The 22951-nt window shown below is 44.6% G+C and overlaps 1 protein-coding gene across 6 annotated transcripts in view; it reads left to right on the top strand.

Moving 5' to 3' along the window:
- LOC109520833 (cyclin-dependent kinase-like 5) overlaps positions 1 to 22951 on the top strand; it is a 29705-nt gene that overhangs the window by 3087 nt on the left and 3667 nt on the right. For 2 of the 6 annotated variants that reach the window (XM_019878344.1, XM_019878343.1), the window contains exons 1-15: positions 2571 to 2734; positions 6675 to 6831; positions 9086 to 9120; positions 14280 to 14325; positions 14466 to 14602; positions 14703 to 14823; positions 16352 to 16411; positions 17133 to 17223; positions 18153 to 18342; positions 19206 to 19286; positions 19348 to 19511; positions 19687 to 20677; positions 21680 to 21775; positions 22095 to 22203; positions 22817 to 22940. In XM_019878344.1, coding sequence (XP_019733903.1) covers positions 6795 to 6831; positions 9086 to 9120; positions 14280 to 14325; positions 14466 to 14602; positions 14703 to 14823; positions 16352 to 16411; positions 17133 to 17223; positions 18153 to 18342; positions 19206 to 19286; positions 19348 to 19511; positions 19687 to 20677; positions 21680 to 21775; positions 22095 to 22203; positions 22817 to 22940 — 2282 coding nt within the window. In that variant the 5' untranslated portion in view covers positions 2571 to 2734; positions 6675 to 6794. Of the gene's footprint in view, positions 1 to 2569; positions 2735 to 6674; positions 6832 to 9085; positions 9121 to 14279; positions 14326 to 14465; positions 14603 to 14702; positions 14824 to 16351; positions 16412 to 17132; positions 17224 to 17555; positions 17647 to 18152; positions 18343 to 19205; positions 19287 to 19347; positions 19512 to 19686; positions 20678 to 21679; positions 21776 to 22094; positions 22204 to 22816; positions 22941 to 22951 lie in introns of those variants that run through there. The other 4 variants (XM_019878346.1, XM_019878345.1, XM_019878347.1 and 1 more) reach the window with 4 other exon arrangements.

The following is a 22951-nucleotide window of genomic DNA, read 5'->3' as shown; positions in this document are numbered from 1 at the left end:
ATGAATGGGTGTGTAATGCTTGGGAAAAAAAACGTCATGTCGAAGACTTTTAATTTTTAACTACTTTAAAGGCACGGGCTATGTGAATTTGGGTTTCCAGAACCGGGTAGTTTTTCCTCCTTTTTTCAGAGATCCCTGTATTTGTCGCACATTCTACGGTTCAAAATTCATAAAAAAAGTAAGAGTGAGTGAATGAGAGATTGAATGTTTGAAAGTAATTGATATGAGTTTCTAATGCTGCATTTGAGGATGGTGGAAGTCGGAATTTTCCGACTTTCGACTTGTAAAAGTGCACTAGAACAACACCGCTTTGAAATGGGAGGTCCCATTTGCGGAGTCGGAAAAAAGGGACTCCGATTTAAACGACCGACTTCAATCTGACGTCACTCAACAATGGCGAGCCCATGGAGACACAGACCGTGAAGGGCACAACATAATTGACAAGATTATAAAGATAATTTTAGCTTTATTTACTTATCTTTATCTTAATTTAGGTATTCCAAATAACTTTACGTAATTTGTATTGAAGATATGCCATTGTCTTCCCACATGTAGTTATTTGGTGAAATGAACGAAATGCTTTGAATATCAGATACTCATTTAGTTATGTAAAATAAGGAAATTCTGAAGGTTTGCTAGAGGTCAAAATGTGATGTGTTGTGATGAACAATAACAAACCATTTATCGGAATCGGATATCTTTTTGGTTTACATTCATTCGCCTTGAACGCTTTGAGTTCAGGACTGGGACAATTTCATTGGGATAATTGCAACTTCCCACCTTCCTTGAATGACGCATCAGACTTCGCGTGAGTAGTAGTATTCGGTGGCGTTGGGGGTGACGTGTGGTGAGGTTCAACATTTTCCATCTGACTCCTCCGGGGTCAGATGGAAAATGATCATCAACCCAAAATGGAAGATGAACCTATATTTCAATTTCAACTGTACTGAAACATGTCTCAACTGAGGTCAAAATTAACATTTTGAATATTTGTGATAAAAGCTTTTAACTCTGTTTCAAGTCTCTAATATTCGAAGTGACCTTTTTTGCTGATTAATTAGTTGTTGCAATGTTGTTAAATTACGAGTTGTTCTTGTGTTTTTACGACCTCATTGTCCGAGATTATGATTACTGTATTGTCGTAAAAATAGCACTTTTTCTCGTAATATTTTATCTGGTAAAAAAAAATCAAACTAATTGATTTACGTAATTTCTTCAGAAACTTGTTTTGAAATAGTGCATCTTTAGGGTAAAATTATATATTTTTTCCACACGGTATTTCAATTTAATATTCTTGGACTACAACTTGTAATAAAGTCTTATAGATTATGATTTTTATCGTAAAATTGACACTTTTTTCACAAAATAATACGATTTAGTTCTGTAAAATTACGATGTTGTTCTGTATGATTTTTTAATTCTTGAAAATGTACAGCTTTGTCAGGGTCAATTACAAATTTTCCCTCATAATATTGCAATTTAACTTTCTTGAAGAACAGGTTTTCCTCATAAAATTACAACTTTATTCTTGTGTTTCCTCTTCATTCTCATAAAATGCATTGTAGTATTGTAACATTATTCTCGTAAATTATGACTAGTTCATCGTGAAATTACCTTTTTTTTGCTGTCTCACTAAAAAATTCTTTTCAAAAGCCGGTGTCATGAAATTGACTTTGTTCTCAAATTTAAATTTTATTCTCAAGTTTTTCTTTGTAAAATCCAACTTTATCCATCTTTATTCTGACTGTGGAAAAGTCCCTCTTAAGTGAGGCGCGTTTTTATTTCTTTCCACTAGATGACAGTATTATGCGTTATAAAAATATTTTGCTTTTTTTTTTTTTTACTCAAAAGTCAACGTCATAAAACCTGAATTAATTATACAGGCATCAGTGTTGTATACGTACAAGAGTAGAGAGAAATGCTCACTACTGCAAAGTAAGACTAAAATAAAGCAAAAACCACTTATCCCTATGGAGACATTTGTCAACGGAGAAGGAAAAGGAAGCTTGTTGCGCCATCCCCTTCACCGACTGGGCTTTTGTCAGTGTTGGAGATGAATAGATGGTTCTGGCTCTACAGTCATAGAGAGATTGACATACGATGTGGTATCGTTTGGGTCACAAGTTGTTCCTATCCAGATAGATGTAGGACTGGGACATGTATTTAGGTAACTTTGGATCATGGGATGTGTTGGACATATGGTGTATATGAGCTGGACTTAAAGCCGTTCCAACAGATGGATGGATGCATGGATGGATGGATAGATAGGTAGGTAAATAGATATCTATCTATCTACCTACCTATCTATCTTTTTCTCAAGTAGACATTTCGTTTGAACTTTCTCAAGTAGACGTTTCATTTGACCGTCCCGTGTGCTTGTCTGGAAGTGAGCGTGTGATCTTGTGAATTATGTAATTGAGAATTTAGAACAACAATATCCCACCTCGCGCTAAACACACCGCCAGCGCCGCAGCGAAAAGCGCGATCTCCGATTGGTCCGTTTACCAGGGGGGGAGAGAACCCGAGCGAGCGTATCGGCCGCTGCGATTGGCCGCACGCAGCCGCCACTCAAAGACGTTGCCTGGACGACGGGTAGCTAGCAGCTTGTCAAAAGCGCACTTTAGCCAGACAGTCGGTGGATTGGAAGCTGACTGCTTGCCAGAGACACAGCTACTCCGTCAGCGGATGGATGGACGGGCCCACTTTCAACATTTACTTCGTCGACATTGACCGCGTGAGTACTTTTGTTTATCTTTTTGGGACGATGCGGAGGTGGAGGAGGAGGCGGTGACGAGTGTTGACGGCGCGGCTCGTTGCTGCTTCGGGTGTTTACGTAGCGAGAAAAAAAAGACACACACACAGTTATAACCTCATTTTTCGCTTCAGTTGTAAATCACTACTGAAGTCCGTTCTAGTGATACGCTTCACGCTCGGACGTTCGTTGTTGCTGTTATGTTGCACTAGTTGGGTGTTTTCAGGTGGGAGTTGAAGCCCACGCATGCGCACACGCACTCACGCCGACCCGTTTTCTCAAACAGTGGTTCGCGGGTCTTTTCTTTCGGGGCCCACTGATTGCCTAAGTAGAAATGTTGAACGTTTAATCATTATGTACGTTTATTTTCCATGGACACAGTATTCTGGCAAAGAGGTATCCTCTTAATTAACGTCTGTATCAAATTGGGATCTACTGAGATTGATAAATGGATGACTAGTCCTCACCACTCCATTTTGGATAAAACTCGGGACGGGCAAGTACCAATGCAGTCCTTATGTTAAGGTATTGGGTCCCCATTGGGCCTGCCTATACAAGCCACCGGTACTTTAGCGCCCCCCCCCCAAAAAAAAAATCTGACATTGGGTCCTCCTCGACACCAGTTGGCCGTATACTTCTGCAGATTGACACATTGACAAATCATCATCTGCGTCCATCGTTATTTAATGTAATGTTGCAGTGGCTTATAATAATATTGACTACATTTTTTGGGGGTGAAAAAAAGCCTTTCTTTTGTTATCAATGATGACTTTGGCCTACTATGCAACCGTATTTTAATGTTGGCCGTGATGGTGCTACTTGACGTGCAAGCTATATATTTTTTTTGGAGGTAGGACTTCTGTAAAAACAGTCATAACTACTGAGCTATCGCACTGTATTGTTCAGCGTTGAGCCCATTTGTTCTCTGTTGCTGCCCAAAACAGTGGCGACTTAGCGAGGCACATCAACAGTCACAATGTGGACGTCGTACTTTGTAAACAAATGCCATCTTTTATTAAAAATATCACTCATGCGCTTATGTGTTGACACCACATAGAAGAAACACAAATAAGTCAAAGAAAAAAAGCAAAACACACGCGTTTTTCCCAGTTACGCCATCAAGGGAATGTAGTCAGACCCCTCTCCCAAAATATTGTTTGATGTTTTGCCCCCTTGAAATAGCCGCCTTTTGAGCCAATTTCACCTTGAGAATAGTACGTTGATGCTGTGGGGGGGAAAGGTTAAAAGTAGTGTATATTTTCAGCTCCCCGCACAGACTCCCGTTATCCTCACCACGCATGAGTCACCGTGTTGATAGCAAGAGCGCCGAGAAACCGCACAACGATTCACAAGCCATTTCGTTCCTGTTTTCGGCCCTTGGAGAGGGTAGGGCGTAGACGATTGGTGGCTTGTTTTGGGAAAGTCTCGGAAAGCTCCTTGTGTTGACAATTCGTCGGTACACAAAAGGCGCCGGTCCACTCTCAGGTGTTTTGAGCCTCGTGGGGGTCCGTGGAGTTTATTTTGGCACATCGGCAAGCAGGAGAAGATGAATTGGAGTGAAAAGTGGTGTATGGAGACTTGCCTGAGTCAATATGCAAAAAAGCGCCAGAGGATAGACTTTGACCGCTTTAGATGCAAAATAAGCTACAGTGTAAACGTTAAAAGCGATGAACTCCCACGACTACAAGTCGTCGGAAGACTTAGCTCATCTCATCCAGATAGTTTTCTGACAGACAGATGGCTAGATTTGCATGTGGTGAGGAATAGAAAAAAAAAACTTTGTGATGCAATATGACTTCTTTGGTTATGGAAATTTGATCAAGTGATGGATCCTAACTCAAAACTCACAAGTTGGTGCACGGGTCAAGGTACCAAAGGACTGAATTTCTACACACATTTTGAAAAGTCCGTTTTCCAAAGAAGGTCTGACATGACCGCGTTTGGGTTGCAGGCGTGAGTACTTTTGTTTATCTTTTTGGGACGATGCGGAGGTGGAGGAGGAGGCGGTGACGAGTGTTGACGGCGCGGCTCGTTGCTGCTTCGGGTGTTTACGTAGCGAGAAAAAAAAGACACACACACAGTTATAACCTCATTTTTCGCTTCAGTTGTAAATCACTACTGAAGTCCGTTCTAGTGATACGCTTCACGCTCGGACGTTCGTTGTTGCTGTTATGTTGCACTAGTTGGGTGTTTTCAGGTGGGAGTTGAAGCCCACGCATGCGCACACGCACTCACGCCGACCCGTTTTCTCAAACAGTGGTTCGCGGGTCTTTTCTTTCGGGGCCCACTGATTGCCTAAGTAGAAATGTTGAACGTTTAATCATTATGTACGTTTATTTTCCATGGACACAGTATTCTGGCAAAGAGGTATCCTCTTAATTAACGTCTGTATCAAATTGGGATCTACTGAGATTGATAAATGGATGACTAGTCCTCACCACTCCATTTTGGATAAAACTCGGGACGGGCAAGTACCAATGCAGTCCTTATGTTAAGGTATTGGGTCCCCATTGGGCCTGCCTATACAAGCCACCGGTACTTTAGCGCCCCCCCCCCAAAAAAAAAATCTGACATTGGGTCCTCCTCGACACCAGTTGGCCGTATACTTCTGCAGATTGACACATTGACAAATCATCATCTGCGTCCATCGTTATTTAATGTAATGTTGCAGTGGCTTATAATAATATTGACTACATTTTTTGGGGGTGAAAAAAAGCCTTTCTTTTGTTATCAATGATGACTTTGGCCTACTATGCAACCGTATTTTAATGTTGGCCGTGATGGTGCTACTTGACGTGCAAGCTATATATTTTTTTTGGAGGTAGGACTTCTGTAAAAACAGTCATAACTACTGAGCTATCGCACTGTATTGTTCAGCGTTGAGCCCATTTGTTCTCTGTTGCTGCCCAAAACAGTGGCGACTTAGCGAGGCACATCAACAGTCACAATGTGGACGTCGTACTTTGTAAACAAATGCCATCTTTTATTAAAAATATCACTCATGCGCTTATGTGTTGACACCACATAGAAGAAACACAAATAAGTCAAAGAAAAAAAGCAAAACACACGCGTTTTTCCCAGTTACGCCATCAAGGGAATGTAGTCAGACCCCTCTCCCAAAATATTGTTTGATGTTGCGCCCCCTTGAAATAGCCGCCTTTTGAGCCAATTTCACCTTGAGAATAGTACGTTGATGCTGTGGGGGAAAGGTGTTAAAAGTAGTGTATATTTTCAGCTCCCCGCACAGACTCCCGTTATCCTCACCACGCATGAGTCACCGTGTTGATAGCAAGAGCGCCGAGAAACCGCACAACGATTCACAAGCCATTTCGTTCCTGTTTTCGGCCCTTGGAGAGGGTAGGGCGTAGACGATTGGTGGCTTGTTTTGGGAAAGTCTCGGAAAGCTCCTTGTGTTGACAATTCGTCGGTACACAAAAGGCGCCGGTCCACTCTCAGGTGTTTTGAGCCTCGTGGGGGTCCGTGGAGTTTATTTTGGCACATCGGCAAGCAGGAGAAGATGAATTGGAGTGAAAAGTGGTGTATGGAGACTTGCCTGAGTCAATATGCAAAAAAGCGCCAGAGGATAGACTTTGACCGCTTTAGATGCAAAATAAGCTACAGTGTAAACGTTAAAAGCGATGAACTCCCACGACTACAAGTCGTCGGAAGACTTAGCTCATCTCATCCAGATAGTTTTCTGACAGACAGATGGCTAGATTTGCATGTGGTGAGGAATAGAAAAAAAAAACTTTGTGATGCAATATGACTTCTTTGGTTATGGAAATTTGATCAAGTGATGGATCCTAACTCAAAACTCACAAGTTGGTGCACGGGTCAAGGTACCAAAGGACTGAATTTCTACACACATTTTGAAAAGTCCGTTTTCCAAAGAAGGTCTGACATGACCGCGTTTGGGTTGCAGGTGACGGCCATGCGGCGAGGGGTGCTGCACTCGACGGGAGCCAGCAGCTGGCCACGCCCCCCTCTGCCCGAGCACCGTGAGCCTTTGACTCCGTGAAGACCAGGTGACATCGGTGATGTCATGAATAAATTTGAGGTCCTTGGGATTGTGGGTGAAGGTGAGTCCCCCGCGCAGTTGTCGAACCTTTCATAAACTCATTCACTGCTGTGGGCATTTAGAACTGGCGACTGGAATCCAACCGGTTACTGCCACGAAGGATATATTCGTCAAGTGTTTTTTAACGGGTAGGTGTGGAAGAGGGTCTCAGCCAGCTTGTCTGACACTCAAGTTCGTAAACCGTTGTAATGACGAACACATCCCTGTAGATGGTGGCGTCGCATCCCTTTGGATTTGAGGTCAGCATAGGTTTTGAGTTGAAGACAAAAATGATGAAATGAGTCACGGCTCGTCAGGTCGATCATGAGAAATGGCAACACATCGAAGTGCGACAAGTTTATGTACCACACACTCGAACAGAGTATGTGTCGCGGTAGCTCGTTGAAATTATGTGTCGCCATTGTGAGAAAAGATGATGCTGTTCACGGAGTGAATGAGGACCGGCATGTAAAAAAAAAAGTTTCCGGCATTTAACTCGGGCCATGCGCCGAGTCCGGCGCGGTCATTGATTTTTCCTCTGTGCACTTAAGGTCACTCAATTGTTGTCAATGGCTCACGCGGCTGCGCCAGGCACTCTATTCACTGCTTATGTAATTAAGCAGCTTCTGTGTGTCCATGTGAAGGAGGATAGTGACATTCAATTTGTCCTCCACCAGCGCATCTTTTATTTCCTTATTTATTTATTTTTTAACTGGCCAATCCTCAAAATGGTCATCAAACTTTCATGCCACTGTCCATCTGTTGAGGTTGCTTCCGATTAAGGCTCATTTGTACGCATTGGCGAGTGACAGTCTGGGAATTTGCCCAAATTGACTGACTTCCTTTTTCATTTCAGGCGTATGTACTTGAGATTTTGGCAGGTGTCCTTTTATGATCGACACGTCCACCCATTTTTGTGTCGAAGAGGGAAAGTGGTGTTCGGGGTAAAATAAAAAAAATTAAATTCTAATATTTATTTTAAATAAATAAAAGAGTTGGGGAATTCGTCCATCTTGTTATCATTTTGTAGAGGCACTGGAATTCAAAAAGTGCCGATGCTCAATTTGAAGACGTCGAGTGAGAGATGAGCTGACGAAGAATTGGCCAGCAGCTCGTCATTTGCCTGCTCGCTCCAAAAATCCGCCCTGAAGCTCCCAACTCCCACCCTCCAACCCGCCTACGGGGCACTGAGCGAGGGACTGCCAGGGTCGATAACGTCACAAGAGCACTAACTCGCCAATGCTCGTGTCCTACTTCCTTAGCCACCTGTCCCTTTTGTCATCCATGATGCGCTCATTAAATAGCCCTAAAAGACTTTTAAATTAAAAAAAAAATAGAAAAGAGACAAAAATTGCCCAGGTTAATATCATAGCAGCATATATTCCCCAAATGTTGCGCGCGTTCAGAAAAGATGACCACAACCCCCCTAAAATTTCGTTGGGTTCAAATAAAGCAACCTTAGATCCACCAAAGCTTGTTTAGCTTAAAATAAGATGACCATAAATCCCCCCCAAAGTCTTATTCGTTCAAGTAAGACGGTAGTGTAAATTTTTCTCTCGCTATCTTGGTAAATGTGTGAGCATTATGTGCTCTTGCCGCGTCATCGTCGAGGAGACGCTTGGATTTGTATGAGAAAAAGGTCTTTTTTTTTTTTTTTTGCCAGAATCTGTTGGCATGACAACAACACCAACGGCAGCAAGGGAAAACACTTGCATACCCTCGCTGGCCGCAGCATTAGGTACACCTGCACAGTGGAAACGCCTCTAAGAAAAGTATCCGTCGAACAATACGAAGACTTTGCTGCTTCGTCGAGCGTACCCTTCAATCAACGGTCAAAATATGAGACGCACGCCTTCAACTTAGCCCCTGTTCCAGTGTACTGGTTCTACTCTGGTTCTCAGCCTGGTTCCACCCTGTGTGGTCACTTTTCCATGACACTTTTTTGGACCTGGAACTGTTCCTCAGAGCCTCTTCCAACCTGGTTGTAGAACGCAGAGTAGGAGTGATGTGCTCCCTCTTACGAGTACCTGTCAAGAGGCGAGCAGCAGCATTCTGGAACAACTGGAGACATTTAATGGAGGATTGGCTGACTCCAAATCCATATCTGTGAAAAATTACAAGACAAATCAACTAAACCCTACAAAAAAAAGTTCATTTTACACTTATTTTTGGTTGTGTTTGTGCATATATCGAGAGAGAGTTATTTTTTGAGATGCATTATCGACATTTCATGTGAAATCTCCAATTCTGGAATGACCGTCTTTCCTTCTGTCTAGGTGCCTATGGAGTCGTTCTCAAGTGCAGACACAAGGTAAGATTCGATCAAGCTCTTTTTTTCCACAAGAGCATCAAACCTAAAGTATCGTAGCATATATTGAGCAGCAGTAAGTGGCTCAGCGACCCACACTACCGCCTCCCGTCTTGTCATCTCGCTCCATTTAAGGAAGAGGACGAGCTGAGCGTTGACACCAGAACACAGAGGAAGGGGAGGAAAAAAAAAAGGAAAAAGCAAAGAGAAATCGGCTGCCTCCCACTGACAATAGATCTGCAGTAAACACGCTCGCAGTTTTTTTTTCCCTTGTTCTTGCATCTTTACAGTAGTGACCTCCGCTTCGCTAGCTTGCCAGACGACAGTCCTTAGCTGCTTATTGAATAGCTGAGGAAGATTCTGCCTCCATCTGCCATCAGCCACTCAGTCACAATGGCCTGCAGTCATCATGCAAAGTGTGATTAAGACTTTGTATCCCCATTCTGGGCTGTAGAAAATTGGGGAATATTTTGACTTTTGCGGGCCCTGGGAAAAAAAGCTCTTCATTCAATACATCCCAACAATATCTCCTCTGTACCGTTTTCAAATATCTGGTTGAACCAGTTTTCAAGGAATTTACATTGTTGCCATGAACATTAGAATAAAGTAGAATGTACAATTTTGTTTAATTTCCACACCCCTTTCTCCGTATATCGTACAGTTTTAGCCTTGCTGCCGTGACTTTGATCTTCATTCATTTTCCCTACAGTGTTACTGTCGTGTGTCAAAAGTCACTCTCGTCGCACAAAAAGTCACAGGCACGGTCGATGCGTGAAGACAGTCGTCGAGCGCGGAGGCCCGAACCCGCGTTACCGCCGTCACCCAGGTTGGGAGTTGAGTGCGCTAACCTAGCAGTTTTGCTGCTCGTCCTGAGGCTTTTGCACAGCACGAGCTGGCAAGCGTCACACATGCACACACCATAGTTTCCGTTTATTGGACTGAGCTCACAAGTGACCGGCTAACCCGTTGCTTCTTTTGCATGTCATCCCCGTGCCCCACCAGCCATGGCTAACTGAGTGCAGTCGAGTGTTTGAAGCTCACTTGTAAGTTTAGAGCTTGCATCACCCCATAAAATAAAAATAAAACAGGGACTGTACCAGTTTTTACAGCGTAAAACAGGCTTCTGAAAATATCTCCAAATGTGAAAAATTGACCAGGTCCTTCCGAAGACAGAAATGCTTCCATTCAGCGTCATATTATTTATTTTGGTTCGTGTGGCATCCAGCAGCGGAATGGCAACACGGAGCCCCTCTCTGCGTCGCTCTCACTCTGCGGGAAAGTCACTAATAGATGCCATCCGTACCTTTTGAGGCGGCTCAATGCATGGCAGGACGCGTGGAGGCACAGCAGGCAGAAAAACTCTGGCCGCTGATCAATGTGGACCATTGCCATGTGGAAACGATTGTATTGTCGGAGTGAATGGGCCCACACGCAGCTCACGGAAGCTTGCGCCCACCAAACGTGGAGAAAATGGCGCTTGATGGGTCGCAGCTGCTCATTGTTCACGCCCACCCCCAAATTAAAAGTACAATACATGTGTTTAGTCGCCGAAATGAGCGAGGCCAGAAATAGAATAGAGCAATGTTTGATACAGAACGGAGACGAGGGAGTCAAGTTCGGAAAATGTTGGCTTTTAGCGGGAGTGATGCTCTCACCAAACCATTTCCTCCCTTGTTCTGTGTCAGTTTGGATTTAAAAAAATGGTGTTGATGCTGTTCACACAGTACAGCAGCATGGAGAAAAATTGTCAAAGGGCATGTTGTTTTCAGGCAGTGTGAAAGCAACATGACCTATAGAACTGTTTTTTTTTTTTTTTGTGTGTGTGTCTGACCTGGCATTACCAGCACCTTTTGAAGTTTGTTAGCTGTTGGAAATCATGACCATTTTTTGTTGCCAAAATGCAGTAATAGCGTGGTTTAAAAGTGCCCCATAATGTGAGTTGAGAAAAATAAGCAATCAATTAAAAATGTTTAAAATTATATTTCATTGTGTAGCTAGTGTTTGCTCTTAGAATATTTTACACGGCCATTTTATTTATTTTTTAAATGTGAGTTTTTTTTTTTGTTTTTTTTTTTTTAATTTAATTTTTTTAAGGGGCCGGAACGGATTAATGGCATTTCCATTCATTTCAATGGGGAAAGTGTATTTCAAATCGATTTGAGCCGTTGTATTTTTAAATGCACGTTCACGTCACTATCTGGGAACATAACGCACTCGTCTATTTAAAGCAGGTCGAAACCAAATGTTATGACCGTTATATGTACCGGCTTTATGTCACATTTGGCGATCCTTTGCCGTTGACTGTGAGTGGGCTCCGTGCAACAGCTGCCCTTTTATTGTTTATTTTAAGGCCTTAACAAATCCCGCTGACAGCCAGCCAGCCAGTGCTCGTGAACGCGGGAACGGAAGGCAGCCCGGGTGAATGATTGTTTACTACGGGCGACACCGGTGATTAAGCAAAATAGACACAGCGGATTTCACATTGCAACTCGCAATTAAGTATGAATTCTAATTTTGTCCTTGTCATTTGTGTTGCTTGCGAATCTTTCACTCCGAAGACCCCGTATATTGCCTTTCATTTGAGCTGCTCTATGCAAGTTCTCTCCTTTCTTGCGGGGAATAAACTCCACAGACAACTCTTGGTCCTTCCCAGTGTTTATTAGAATTAATATTGCAACTATTGCCACAAAATGTCCGGGTTTTTTTTTCAGTCAACAATAATATTTGGGATAAATTTAGGTCACATTAAAAGACGGACGTGAAAAGTCCAACTTCGTCGAGCATTTCCGTTAGAGCGCTCCCCGTCAAGGTGACCTATTTAAGTCCCCCTTTTTCCTCTCCTGTCCCACTTTCCCCTCACGGGCCTACATAAATAACCGTTCCCTTCAGAAAGGGGGCGGGCAGATTATTATACATTTGTTCTTTGCCACAGCTCGACAGCCGCTCTGAAAATGGATTGGTAAGGAAACGAATTGCATTGTCGCCGTTACGCAAGCCAGAAGAGTCCGAAAATAAAAGACGGGAGCTGTCTCTGATCAACATCAGATGTTCACGCTGACTCACTCCACGGTGGCGGGCGTCATCTTCTAAAACGGCTGAATGGAGTCTTTAATCATTATGCAATCGTTTAATTCACGCTTTGGGAAGTAGTTGGATGCACTTCATGGATTCTCCGACGATGTACATTGTGGACATGAGCACATCACAGAAGCAGGAGTTTAGGATTTAGCATGTTGATAGCATCGAAGTAATTGATATCGACCTATCAACCAATTGCATTGTAACACACACACACACACACACACACACACACACACATTTGGGAAGTCAGGTCTTGGCGACTTTAAAAAATGCTTCCCCTACCACACTTCATGAATTTTAAGTTGTAATCTTACCATTCACCACTAGATGGCAGATATCACTTAGTCGCTCTTCCGTCTGTTCCTGTTCATTGAAAAAGAACACAGAGGTGATGTCAGCCAGGATTGGTTTTGTGTCTTTTTAGAATCACTCAAGTTAATAGAGACACTTTCAACATTCAGTGGAACTAACCGGGATGTTGCTTTAAACATACAATAATTATTAATCACCATATGACAGAAAAGAGAACTGAAGAGTAGACGGAATGTACAAAAGTACACACGTTTTTTTCTTTTGTTTTGTTTTGGGGTTTTTTTTTTTTTTTTTTGCACCAGAACCGTTGACAGTTCGTTTGAATTGAATTAGGATGTCCATCCTTTGTCTCGATTTCAACCACTAGTGGTTTTTTCTTCAAATTGCATTCGGTGCAACGGTGGGCTCTTTAAACTTGTTTGTACCCTGACAGATAAACAAAAAATACAGACATGGGGCCCTTTGCCAGTTTGGATCATTTCGGGACCTTTTCTAATCGTAAACTATGCTTATTTGTTCACTTGACTTTTCCATTGCTCGGATGATTTAACATTATAAAATGGCCTAATGTGACCTAATTTTAAAAAATGCGGGCATTTTCTGGATCTTTCGAGGATGTGTGAAAGGAGTCAGAGCCTTGACGCTGTCAATGTTTTACTACCGTGTAGACAAAGAGACTCATGGAGCGATAAGCCCATTCAGGGGTGCATTCCTGCATTCTGGACTTAAATCAATAGTCAGCACAGCTATGTTTACCCTTCTCCTCTCTGTCGACGCACTTTAGCCAACAGTAATCGGCTACGTTCACACGGCAGAGTGTGAGGCTCACTTTGGATTTTTGATTTCCTCGTTCACATTACAAAAACAATGCCACTTCTAATATGAACGCAACGTGTCCGTGATTCGACCACGCATGCGAACGAAGCACGACGTTGGGTGACCATCTTTTAAAAAAAAAAAAACAAGACATGTGGTGCACTCTTTAAAGAAGCAAATATACGTGCGGGGGCTAATATTGTCACTTGATATCGCCAGAGAAGCGAGACGGGAGGAGGTAGAAATATTTTTGGCGACATGAGGCGACTGGTGTGGAGACTATTTGTATAGAAATGAATTTTTTACACAATGATCATTTATTTCGCAGGTCAGTTTGTAGGCTGTCCTTTCTCCTTTTCCACCATGTTTTTGCCTTTAGCAGAGCTCCAAGCGCAAATGCCAGCGGGCCTCACAAGTAGGCCATGAAAAGAAGCGCGAGATTCTCAAAGGGGGGGTTGACAAAATTGTTAATTTATATTGTCTTTCAGCTTGTCTCAGTGGACAATAATGAAATTACAAATTATTTTTTTTCCAACGTCTTCAACTGATTCATGAGATTGCAATTCATTTCAATGGGTAAAATGGATTTCATGTATAAATAAATTGATTTAAAAGCTTGGTCACGGGAGCAATTCAATTCAAGTACACCCGTGCCACTTTTTGTCATAATTTGAATGAGCTCGTGATGAATAAAAATATTTTTTTCCAATCCTTGTATCACCATATGAGAGCGTATTGACAAAATATTCACACATCTCAACAGCCTTCATTAAGACCTTGAAACTGATGTGTGACTCGAGTTGGTTTGCCACCCAACGGAATTTTGACCTCATTTAGGAATAACATGAAAAGTGAATCAGTTTGTTCTACGTTCAAACTGTTACCCTCAGTACTCAACCTTTGAAGAGACTTTACACAAACTGTTTGGCGTATGCTGTGTTTTTTTTTTGCAGGACACCAACGAAATTGTGGCGATAAAGAAATTCAAAGACAGCGAAGGTAAGGTGACTTTTTAAGCTCCTGATTTTACTTTCTGTGGGATTGACGTTTGTTTTATTTTAACCTGAGCAACCTCGTTGGGAGTTACGCTAGCCCTACTTGAAGCTGCCCAATTTTTGAGGGAAGTTTATTTGACTCAGAAAATGAGGAGGTCAAAGAAACGACACTGCGGGAGCTCAAGATGCTGCGCACGCTCAAGCAGGAGAACATCGTGGAGCTCAAAGAGGCGTTCCGGCGGCGAGGGAAGCTCTATCTGGTCTTTGAGTACGTGGAGAAGGTGAGCCGCCGTTCCTTCCGCACCGGGCCTCGGCGAATTTCAACTCCCTTTTCTGTTGGTCAATTTGTGTTTTTTTTTTTTTTTTCTGTTTCCTCTCTAGAACATGCTGGAGCTGTTGGAGGAGCTGCCCAACGGCGTGCCCGCCGAGAAGGCACGCAGCTACATCTATCAGCTGATCAAGGCCATCCACTGGTGCCACAAGCATGACATCGTTCACCGAGGTAAGGGTCTCACACGGTTTTTAAGGTGGTCTGATTTTAACCTCTGCAACTTCTGGGGCAATTAAAGTAGTCATATTTTAACCGACACAACTTCCTTTGAATTTATCTTTTTTTTATTAACGCATGCTAGAGTAGTCTAATTTCAGCCAGTTTAAACTTTGTGGGATTTTATTCGGTGCAACTTCTGGGAGATTTTATTGTATTGTTATTTTCACCTCTGCAACTTTTTAGCGATTTTTAAAATTTTTTTGTAACCTTACTTTAACTGTTATGACTCTTTGAAGATTGTGTTCGTCTTGTTTGAACCTGCACAACTTTTCGGAGATATATAGTCACACATTAACCTGTGCAATTTTTGTGGGATTTACATGAATCTGAACTGATTCAACTCTGGTTCTTAAATAAAAATAAATAAATCCCCGCTCTTAAATGTGTTAAAAAATAAAAATGAATTTTGACTGTCAATTATATCCCACACCCATTCGATACTATTTGTACTGTTGGTTACTTCACACCACTGCATTTAGCTTTTGGTGGACAATTCAGGAAGCCAGATGGCACTGAGCTGTCCAAATGGCCGCCGGGATCTTCCCGCGCTTTCATACGACTCCTTCTGCTTCCTTGGGTTTGTCCTTTATAAATAAGTCATGCCTTTTTCCCGCTTTACAATCTGTGAATTTTCATGTTTCTTTAATTGCTGCATCCTTTTAGCTGTTATCTCTCAGGGCAGTTGGACACTCTGAAGTTGTAAAAATAAATGCCAGGCGTTCCGCAGTCCAACAAATGGTGAGGCGATGCTTAAAAAAAAAGGAAAAAAAATCAGACCTGTTGTTGAATTAATTTGATTAAAAAAAACACTTGTGATTTGAGCTGCACAAATTTTAGGGGATGGGTGGGAGTCATATTTCATCTTGCACAATTTTTGGAGGGTTTCTGAACAATGTTGGAAAGATTTAAATTAGTCCTAATTTAATCTGTGCAATTTGGGGGGATTTAAGGTTCTCTTCTTTTAACCTGCGCAATTTTGGGGGGATTTATGGTGGTTTTATTTCACCGTGTGCAACATTTATTGACGACAGTCTCATTTGAACCCGTGCCACTTTTAGGGAAGTTGTGGGAATGTTAGTTTAATCACTGCAACTTTTTACAGACCTTCAATCGCCTTATTTTCCCCCTCAGTGGGATTTTAACCCTGTGAGATGTGCAATAGTTTAATTTTAGCCTACCCAATATTTTTCATTCATTTTTTTTTTTAACGCTTCTTTTATTTTGACCTGTGTGACTTTTGTGGGATTTGCGCTACTTTTAATTTAATGGGCCTCACGGTTGTTTTATTTTAACCTGAACTCGTTTTGTGTGATTCACTTTTCCCTGTGCAACTTTTAAGAATGAATTTAACCATATAAATGTCTCTTCCTGAAATGTATGATTAGGATCACTCAGCAAAACCTTTTCTTGCTCCCACCTTTTGGTTTGAATGACGTGTGATGATGTCATAACCTGACATGCTTGTCCGCCCGTTCTTCAGACATCAAGCCGGAGAACCTTCTCATCAGCTCCGACGACATCCTCAAGTTGTGCGATTTTGGTGAGCTGACGGTCAAGCTGCGATACGACCGGAGTATTATTTTAGCTCTGAAGCTATATTTGGATCAAACCAGCGCATCCGGTTATCTGCCAAGCTCCACGTGCGGCGGCCCACTTCTCTCACTTCTTCTCATTGCTTCTAACCGTTTGCGCATTCATTGCATATCAAATACTGTAAATCCTCATACGGTGACCCGCGTGCTTCAGTTCGTGCAGCATGTTGCAACGCGGCAGGCTAATGTCGCGCTTGGATTCAATCTGGCAACCGAGCGAGGGGATACCGGGGACGGAAAACATCATGTGGGCAATCTGCTTTGAGAGACGGGAGGCCGGCCGTGTTGGCCACGGAATGCATAGTGGCCAACACGATGCCAGTTTTGAGTGGCTACTTGTAATTCAATCTTCCATTTTGTTTTCATCAGAAATTTTAAAACACTTTTTCGTCCTTTGTTTATAAATCTCGTCTCAAATTAACACCTCTCAAAACAAAGTCGGCTTTTGTTCCGTCTGGGATTTTCTTGATTTGTCTTGATGCCAAACCAGCACTGAAACATTTTTTTGTATTTTCATTTTTCAAATGAAACTTAGCTAGCATTGTGATCAAATCACCCAGCCCCGCACTGTGTTTCTCCTTTGCTCTGACCCATTTTCTCGTTTTAATGAGGACACTGTGTTCCAGACTGGTCACCGCAATCTCGCCTCATCTTGTCTTGTCTTGCCAGGCTTCGCACGGAATCTTTCCGAGGGAACGGACGCCAACTACACAGAGTACGTGGCCACGAGGTGGTACCGCTCTCCGGAGCTCCTGCTCGGGTATGTCTGTTAGGAATCACTCAGAAAAAAGCATTTAGCCACTGTCGATTACTGGTGGGCAAGATTACAAGATTTGATACTCCCCGTGTGGAGTTTGCATGTTCTCCCCGGGCCTGCGTGGGTTTCCTTCGGGTACTCCGGTTTCCTCCCACGTTCCAAAAACATGCCTGGCAGGCTGATTGAACACTTTAAATTGTCCCTAGGTGTGAGTGGGAGCGTGGATGGTTGTTCGTCTCTGTGTGCTCAGCGATTGGCTGGCAGCCGGTTCAGGGTGTCCCCCGCCTACTGCGCGAAGACGGCTGGGATAGGCTCCAGCACCCCCACACCCCCCCACACCCCCCGCGACCTTTGTGAGGATAAGCGGATCGGAAAATGAATGGATAATTATGATGGATGCATCCTGAAAATTGCACTTTACAAGTGGTGTGTGTTACTGCTGTATTTAGTATCGTTTTGATATTAGTAAATACAGAGCAAGTATCGCTGATAGTCTGACACCAATACTAATATATTTTTGAAATAATAATTGTGTATGCATTCTCAAATAGCCATTCAACTCGTGGTGGGCTTTAGTTAAAGTGATTTGGTGTCAAGGCATCAATCCTATGCAGGGACAGTATTGCCGATCTGTCTTTCTGAGACCAAGTCAACACAAGGCCGGTATCCCTGATACCAATAGAATTTTTTTTTTTTAAATTGATTACAGTACAGCATGCATTGCCATATTGCCATTAAAATAGAGGTGCTCCATGCTGCAAGGTTTATTTTTGATCCATCAATCCAATACCAAGTACAAATGGGGACAGTATTGCCGATACCACTTCTGATATTTTTGAATATTCAAAATAGATGACTCAACAAATGGCCACTCTTTAAGTGATACTGTTGATACCATGATAATAATTTCACTTCCTGCGTCGTGTTTCCAGGGCTCCTTACGGCAAGGCGGTGGACATGTGGTCGGTGGGCTGCATCCTGGGAGAGCTGAGCGATGGACAGCCTCTCTTCCCGGGCGAGAGCGAGATCGACCAGCTCTTCACCATCCAGAAAGTTCTGGGACCACTTCCTCCGGAGCAGATGAAGCTCTTCTACAGCAACCCTCGCTTCCATGGGCTGCGGGTAAAAAACAAATTCATAAAATGCCGTCTCGCCTCCGTTTCCATCACCTCTTCTCTCAGTCTTGCTCCTCATGTACTTTGCTGGTTTTATTTAAAAAAAAAAAAAAAAGCTCTCTTCCTCAGGCTGTGCCATGACTGATTGAATCGCACTGACTCATAGTGTATTATGTGTCCTGGAAGCCTGGTCGTCCTTCCTTTTCCTTTTACATGCCCACGCTGCGAAGGGAGGCATAATGATGACTTTGCAAATTGCTCCCCTTTGTCAATCCCTGATAGGTATACTGTTCTGTACTGACATAATTTTTTTTGGGGGGGTGAAATGAGTCCTTGAGTGATTTGGGTATCTCGTTAAAAAAAAAAAAGAAAAATGCTCGAGGATTCTTTCCTGCCTCGGGTAACCGTTTATTTGATTTGCATCATCCGAAAGCCAAGTCAAGCCGGGTGCAACAACACTTGTCCATTCGATGAAACTCGGCCAACTTGCGAATGCCTACTTCAAAATAAAAGCCTTCCAAATAATACATGGACATCAATGCAATTGCTTTGCTGGGCTGTTATTTTGACAGCGAGCTCCCATAATCGTTGTTGAGGTTACTTGTCCCCACAAGTGCATTTGCGGTTAATGGCCAACATCAAGTGACGTCTGACTGCGTTTCAAAAGCCTTATCACACTGATTTTTTTATGCTGACAGCCAAATTTTTTTTTTCTTAACAAACCAGGCCCACTCAAATGTTCTGCTTTAACAAGCAAAAGCACAAACGGGACTCTGACGTGCCAGTATCGTGATACGGTTTCATTTTACTGATGTGGCTCACTATCAACACTGGTGTGCATCTCATGTATCTTGTTGATTTTTCTCCGAGTTCCCTACTGTAAACCACCCACAAACCTTGGAGCGGCGCTACCTGGGAATCGTCGGCGGAGCCCTGCTGGACCTGTTGAAGGTACTTTGTCTGATCACGGCGGTGAGTCAGAGGAGCGCCACTATTTCTTTGTGCATTGCAGAGTCTTCTTTTACTCAACCCTGCCGAGCGCTTCCTGACGGAGCAGAGCCTCAACCACCACGCCTTCCAGACCCTGAGGCTGGTGGAGCGGCCCGGGCCCCCCACGCCAACGCCCGTGCGTTCGACCAAGCGGAAGCCTCACCATGGCGACACCACACCCAGCAGGTCGGTCTCAAACCAACACCTCCTTTTTTCCCCACTCGCCCCCAACGCCCACCAAAAAATAAATACATAAATATTTTTTTAAGAAAGAATAAAACGTTGGCAGGGAAGTGGAAGTCACTCAACTCGTAGATGCTGTGACTTTTACGACTTCTTTCTGTGTTTGGTCGCCTGCCAGGAGCCACGGCCTGAAGAGCTCCGGTAGCCATCGCTCCAGCATACGCGACTGCTCCAGCTTGCCGCGCCACGAGGACCTCCACCCCAACAGCAACAGCGGCGAGAGTGGCGGGGGCGGCGGGGGCGGCTTCCTCAACGGCAACCTGCCGGCACCAATCAACCTGAGCCCTACGCTGCACCCCAAGAGCTACCCGTCACAGATGTTCAACCACTCGGCCTCCTGCGCCGTGGACCTGCCCCACCTGCTCAGCCCCGCCGAGGCCAACAAGGGCGACTTCGACGTCAGCCCAGGCCCCAAAGCCTCCGATGGCCCCGGAGCCAAGTACCTCAAATCCAACTTCCGCTCGCAGCAGCACCGTCACTCCTTCGTGGAGGGCAAGACCAGCACCCTCCAGTCAACGGAGAAGCACGGCCGCCACAACTACATGGAGGCCCCCGCGCCCAAGTTCTCCTACCTGAACTTGTCCAAGAGCTACGGCACGCTCAGCGACGCCAAGTCGGTGGGCAACCTGAACGACGTGCACCTGTACGCCGACGAGCCGGCCGGTCGCTACTTCCCCTCTAGCTGCCTGGACCTAACGGCGCCCAGCAGCCCGGCGGTGCGGCGCTCGGACCGACGGGGGAGCACGCGCACCGAGCGCGAGAGCAACACACTGGACTCGTCCTACCGACGCTCGTCGGCCCGCCACAAGGACTCACCCGACGGCCTGGACCCCAACGAGGGCGGCGAGCGGAGCCACGCGCACTCCCTGTCGGCTCCGCATGAGCCCTACGCTCAGGGCTACAGCAGCCCCTTCTCGTCACAGCAGAGGCCTCACCGCCACTCCATGTACGTGCGGCGGGATCACCAGAGGACTCACGGGGGCGACGAAGGGCTGCTGGTGGGGCAGGGGGTGCCCACCCGGGCCAGCAGCCTGCAGCTGCTGTCGCCGCAGCTGCAACACCGCACGCTGCCTCGCCACTCGGCCTCCCGGGAGGAGGACATGAGCCGGGTCAGTCGCTCCTCTCCGGTCAAATCCGCTCCGGTGAAGCCCACGTTTATCACGGCGGATACGTTCTAGACCCACTCGCGATGGTGTAAAATCTGCGAGATAGACCGGATTAAAAAGCGTTATTTATTTTTCGATTTACCGGGTTGACTATAATCTTCCAGTAAAGAGTGAAGCTATTGTAAGAAACCATATAAGCGCACATCTTGTTGTTTATTATTCTCAACCGGTGGCTTGGGGGCCATAAGCAGATCGCGGAGCATTTTAAGGAAGGTTGCGGACACGCAGCCAAAATAGTTTGAAGGGTTACGACACTTCGAGGTTACAGGCAGCGTAAAAACACGTCTTCACGCAGTACAAGAAGGCCCGTTCACTTAGCGCCGTCAGTGTTTTTCAAACAAATATTGACTCTAATGATGAGGTGGAACTTATCTTTCATTTGGATCCTAACATTTTGACGGGCATGCGTCAGAAACGTTATTACTCGCCATGTAAACGCAACGTCCTGCGGCCTTTCAACAGCCTCTCACCTCAAAACTGCCATTGGTGCATTTTGAGCCGAATAATTGAGACGGTTAAAACCGTTGCGAGTGATTTGGTCTGAATCCAAAGTTTCCCGAAACGAAAAGATCAGTGCAAAATGTTAATTTTTGGTTATCGTCAACACTTTTAATAAGCTGCGCTGAAAGGCGCGCTGAACATATAAGCGTGCGTGATTGTACTTACAAATATGATCGGGATGTAACACCTCTTTTCAAAGGAAATTTATGAACAATACATTTATTGTTCTTTACTTCTGTAAAAGTGGCTTGCCACAACGGAAAAATGCAGGTTCTGAGGTGACGACAGTTGAGAGCCAACGCACGACAAAAAGATGTGCACCACCTGCGGGTTTTACGGTGCGAGACGAGAGAGAGGCTCCTGCGGGCTTTTGCATCGTGTTGTGAGCCTTTGTGGAGTGGTGCGCTTCCTGTTGTTCACGTGTGGCTGTTGTGTTGTGTCCAGAGTGATCAGGCCCCCACTGAGGCGGCCCCACTCAGCAGACCCCCAGTCAGGGACTCCACCAGGGACAACTTTCACACCCAGAGGCAAAAAAGCGAGGTCCATCTCTCTCTCTCTCTCTCTCTCTCTCTCTCTCTCTCTCTCTCTCTCTCTCTCTCTCTCTCTCTCTCGCTCTCTCTCTCTCTCTCACTCACTCCCTTGCACACTCTCCGTCTCTCTCCGTGTTGTAATAGCTCGGTCTACCATCCATCTCTGCCAGCTTTGCTACTGCGCTAATGTGACGGCTGAAGCCTTGTTTTGGATTGTGCATATACAGCACAGTCTATAATGTCAACACTCGCTGTTCTTCTTCTTATTATTATTATTCCGAATGGGGTACACGAGGACCGTGGCGTGATTGATTGCATTTGTGTCTCAGGTGGGCCTCTACCACGAGCCTCAGGCCGACGATGGCGGCGCCTCCTCCAAGGAGAACCGCAACATCTACAGCGAGTCCATGCCCCGCAAGGTCGGAAGCTTCTACAGAGGTGGGTTGATCGGAAATGCGCTGTGGTGTGGTGTGCTTTGGATCGGGGCGTGTTCGTTTTCCTACATAGATTGTCAGGTGTTGAGCATATGACCTGGTGCGCTTTGGATCATGAAATGTTCCCTACCTAGATAGTTTATTCGACTTGATGTGGTATGCTTTGGATTGTGACATGTCCTTTTACATTGGGAGATATTGGACAGATGCGGTATGCTTTGGATCATGGAACATTCCTTTCCAGCGATAAATATTGGACCTAAGATGCGATTTGCTTTGGATGCTCACATGCTCCTTTACATATTGAACCAATGATGTGGTATGCTTTGGATCACGAGATGATCTTTCCCATATACGGATAGGCATGCCGATAATTGGACATAGGCTGCGATATGCTTTAGATCATGAGTTGTTGCTTCTGGATATAGATTGATGTTCGGCATCTGATGTGGTATGCTTTGGATCATAAAATCTGCTTTCCCTCGAAAACTCTGTTTGACCGACTGTATGTTGTGCTTTGGATGGTACAGGTAGATACTGGGTATCTGTTGTGGTTCTGCTGTGTTGTGTTGGTGCCTAAAAGGCCAGTGATGGTCTCTGTGGTGTTTGTTGAACAGTCCCTTCTCCTCGGCCAGACAATTCCTTCCATGACGGCCGCCCTCAGGTGCGAGGCTCGGCCATGACGGGCGACGCCGGCAGCCTGGCCGCCCACTCCAAACGCCAGACCGCCTTCGACCCCTGGTGAGCACCCC

This window comes from Hippocampus comes, unplaced genomic scaffold (genome assembly GCF_001891065.2).
Source record: "Hippocampus comes isolate QL1 unplaced genomic scaffold, H_comes_QL1_v1.1 scaffold562, whole genome shotgun sequence".
NCBI classification, from domain to species: domain Eukaryota; kingdom Metazoa; phylum Chordata; class Actinopteri; order Syngnathiformes; family Syngnathidae; genus Hippocampus; species Hippocampus comes.
This window is presented reverse-complemented; position numbering and strand designations above follow the sequence as displayed.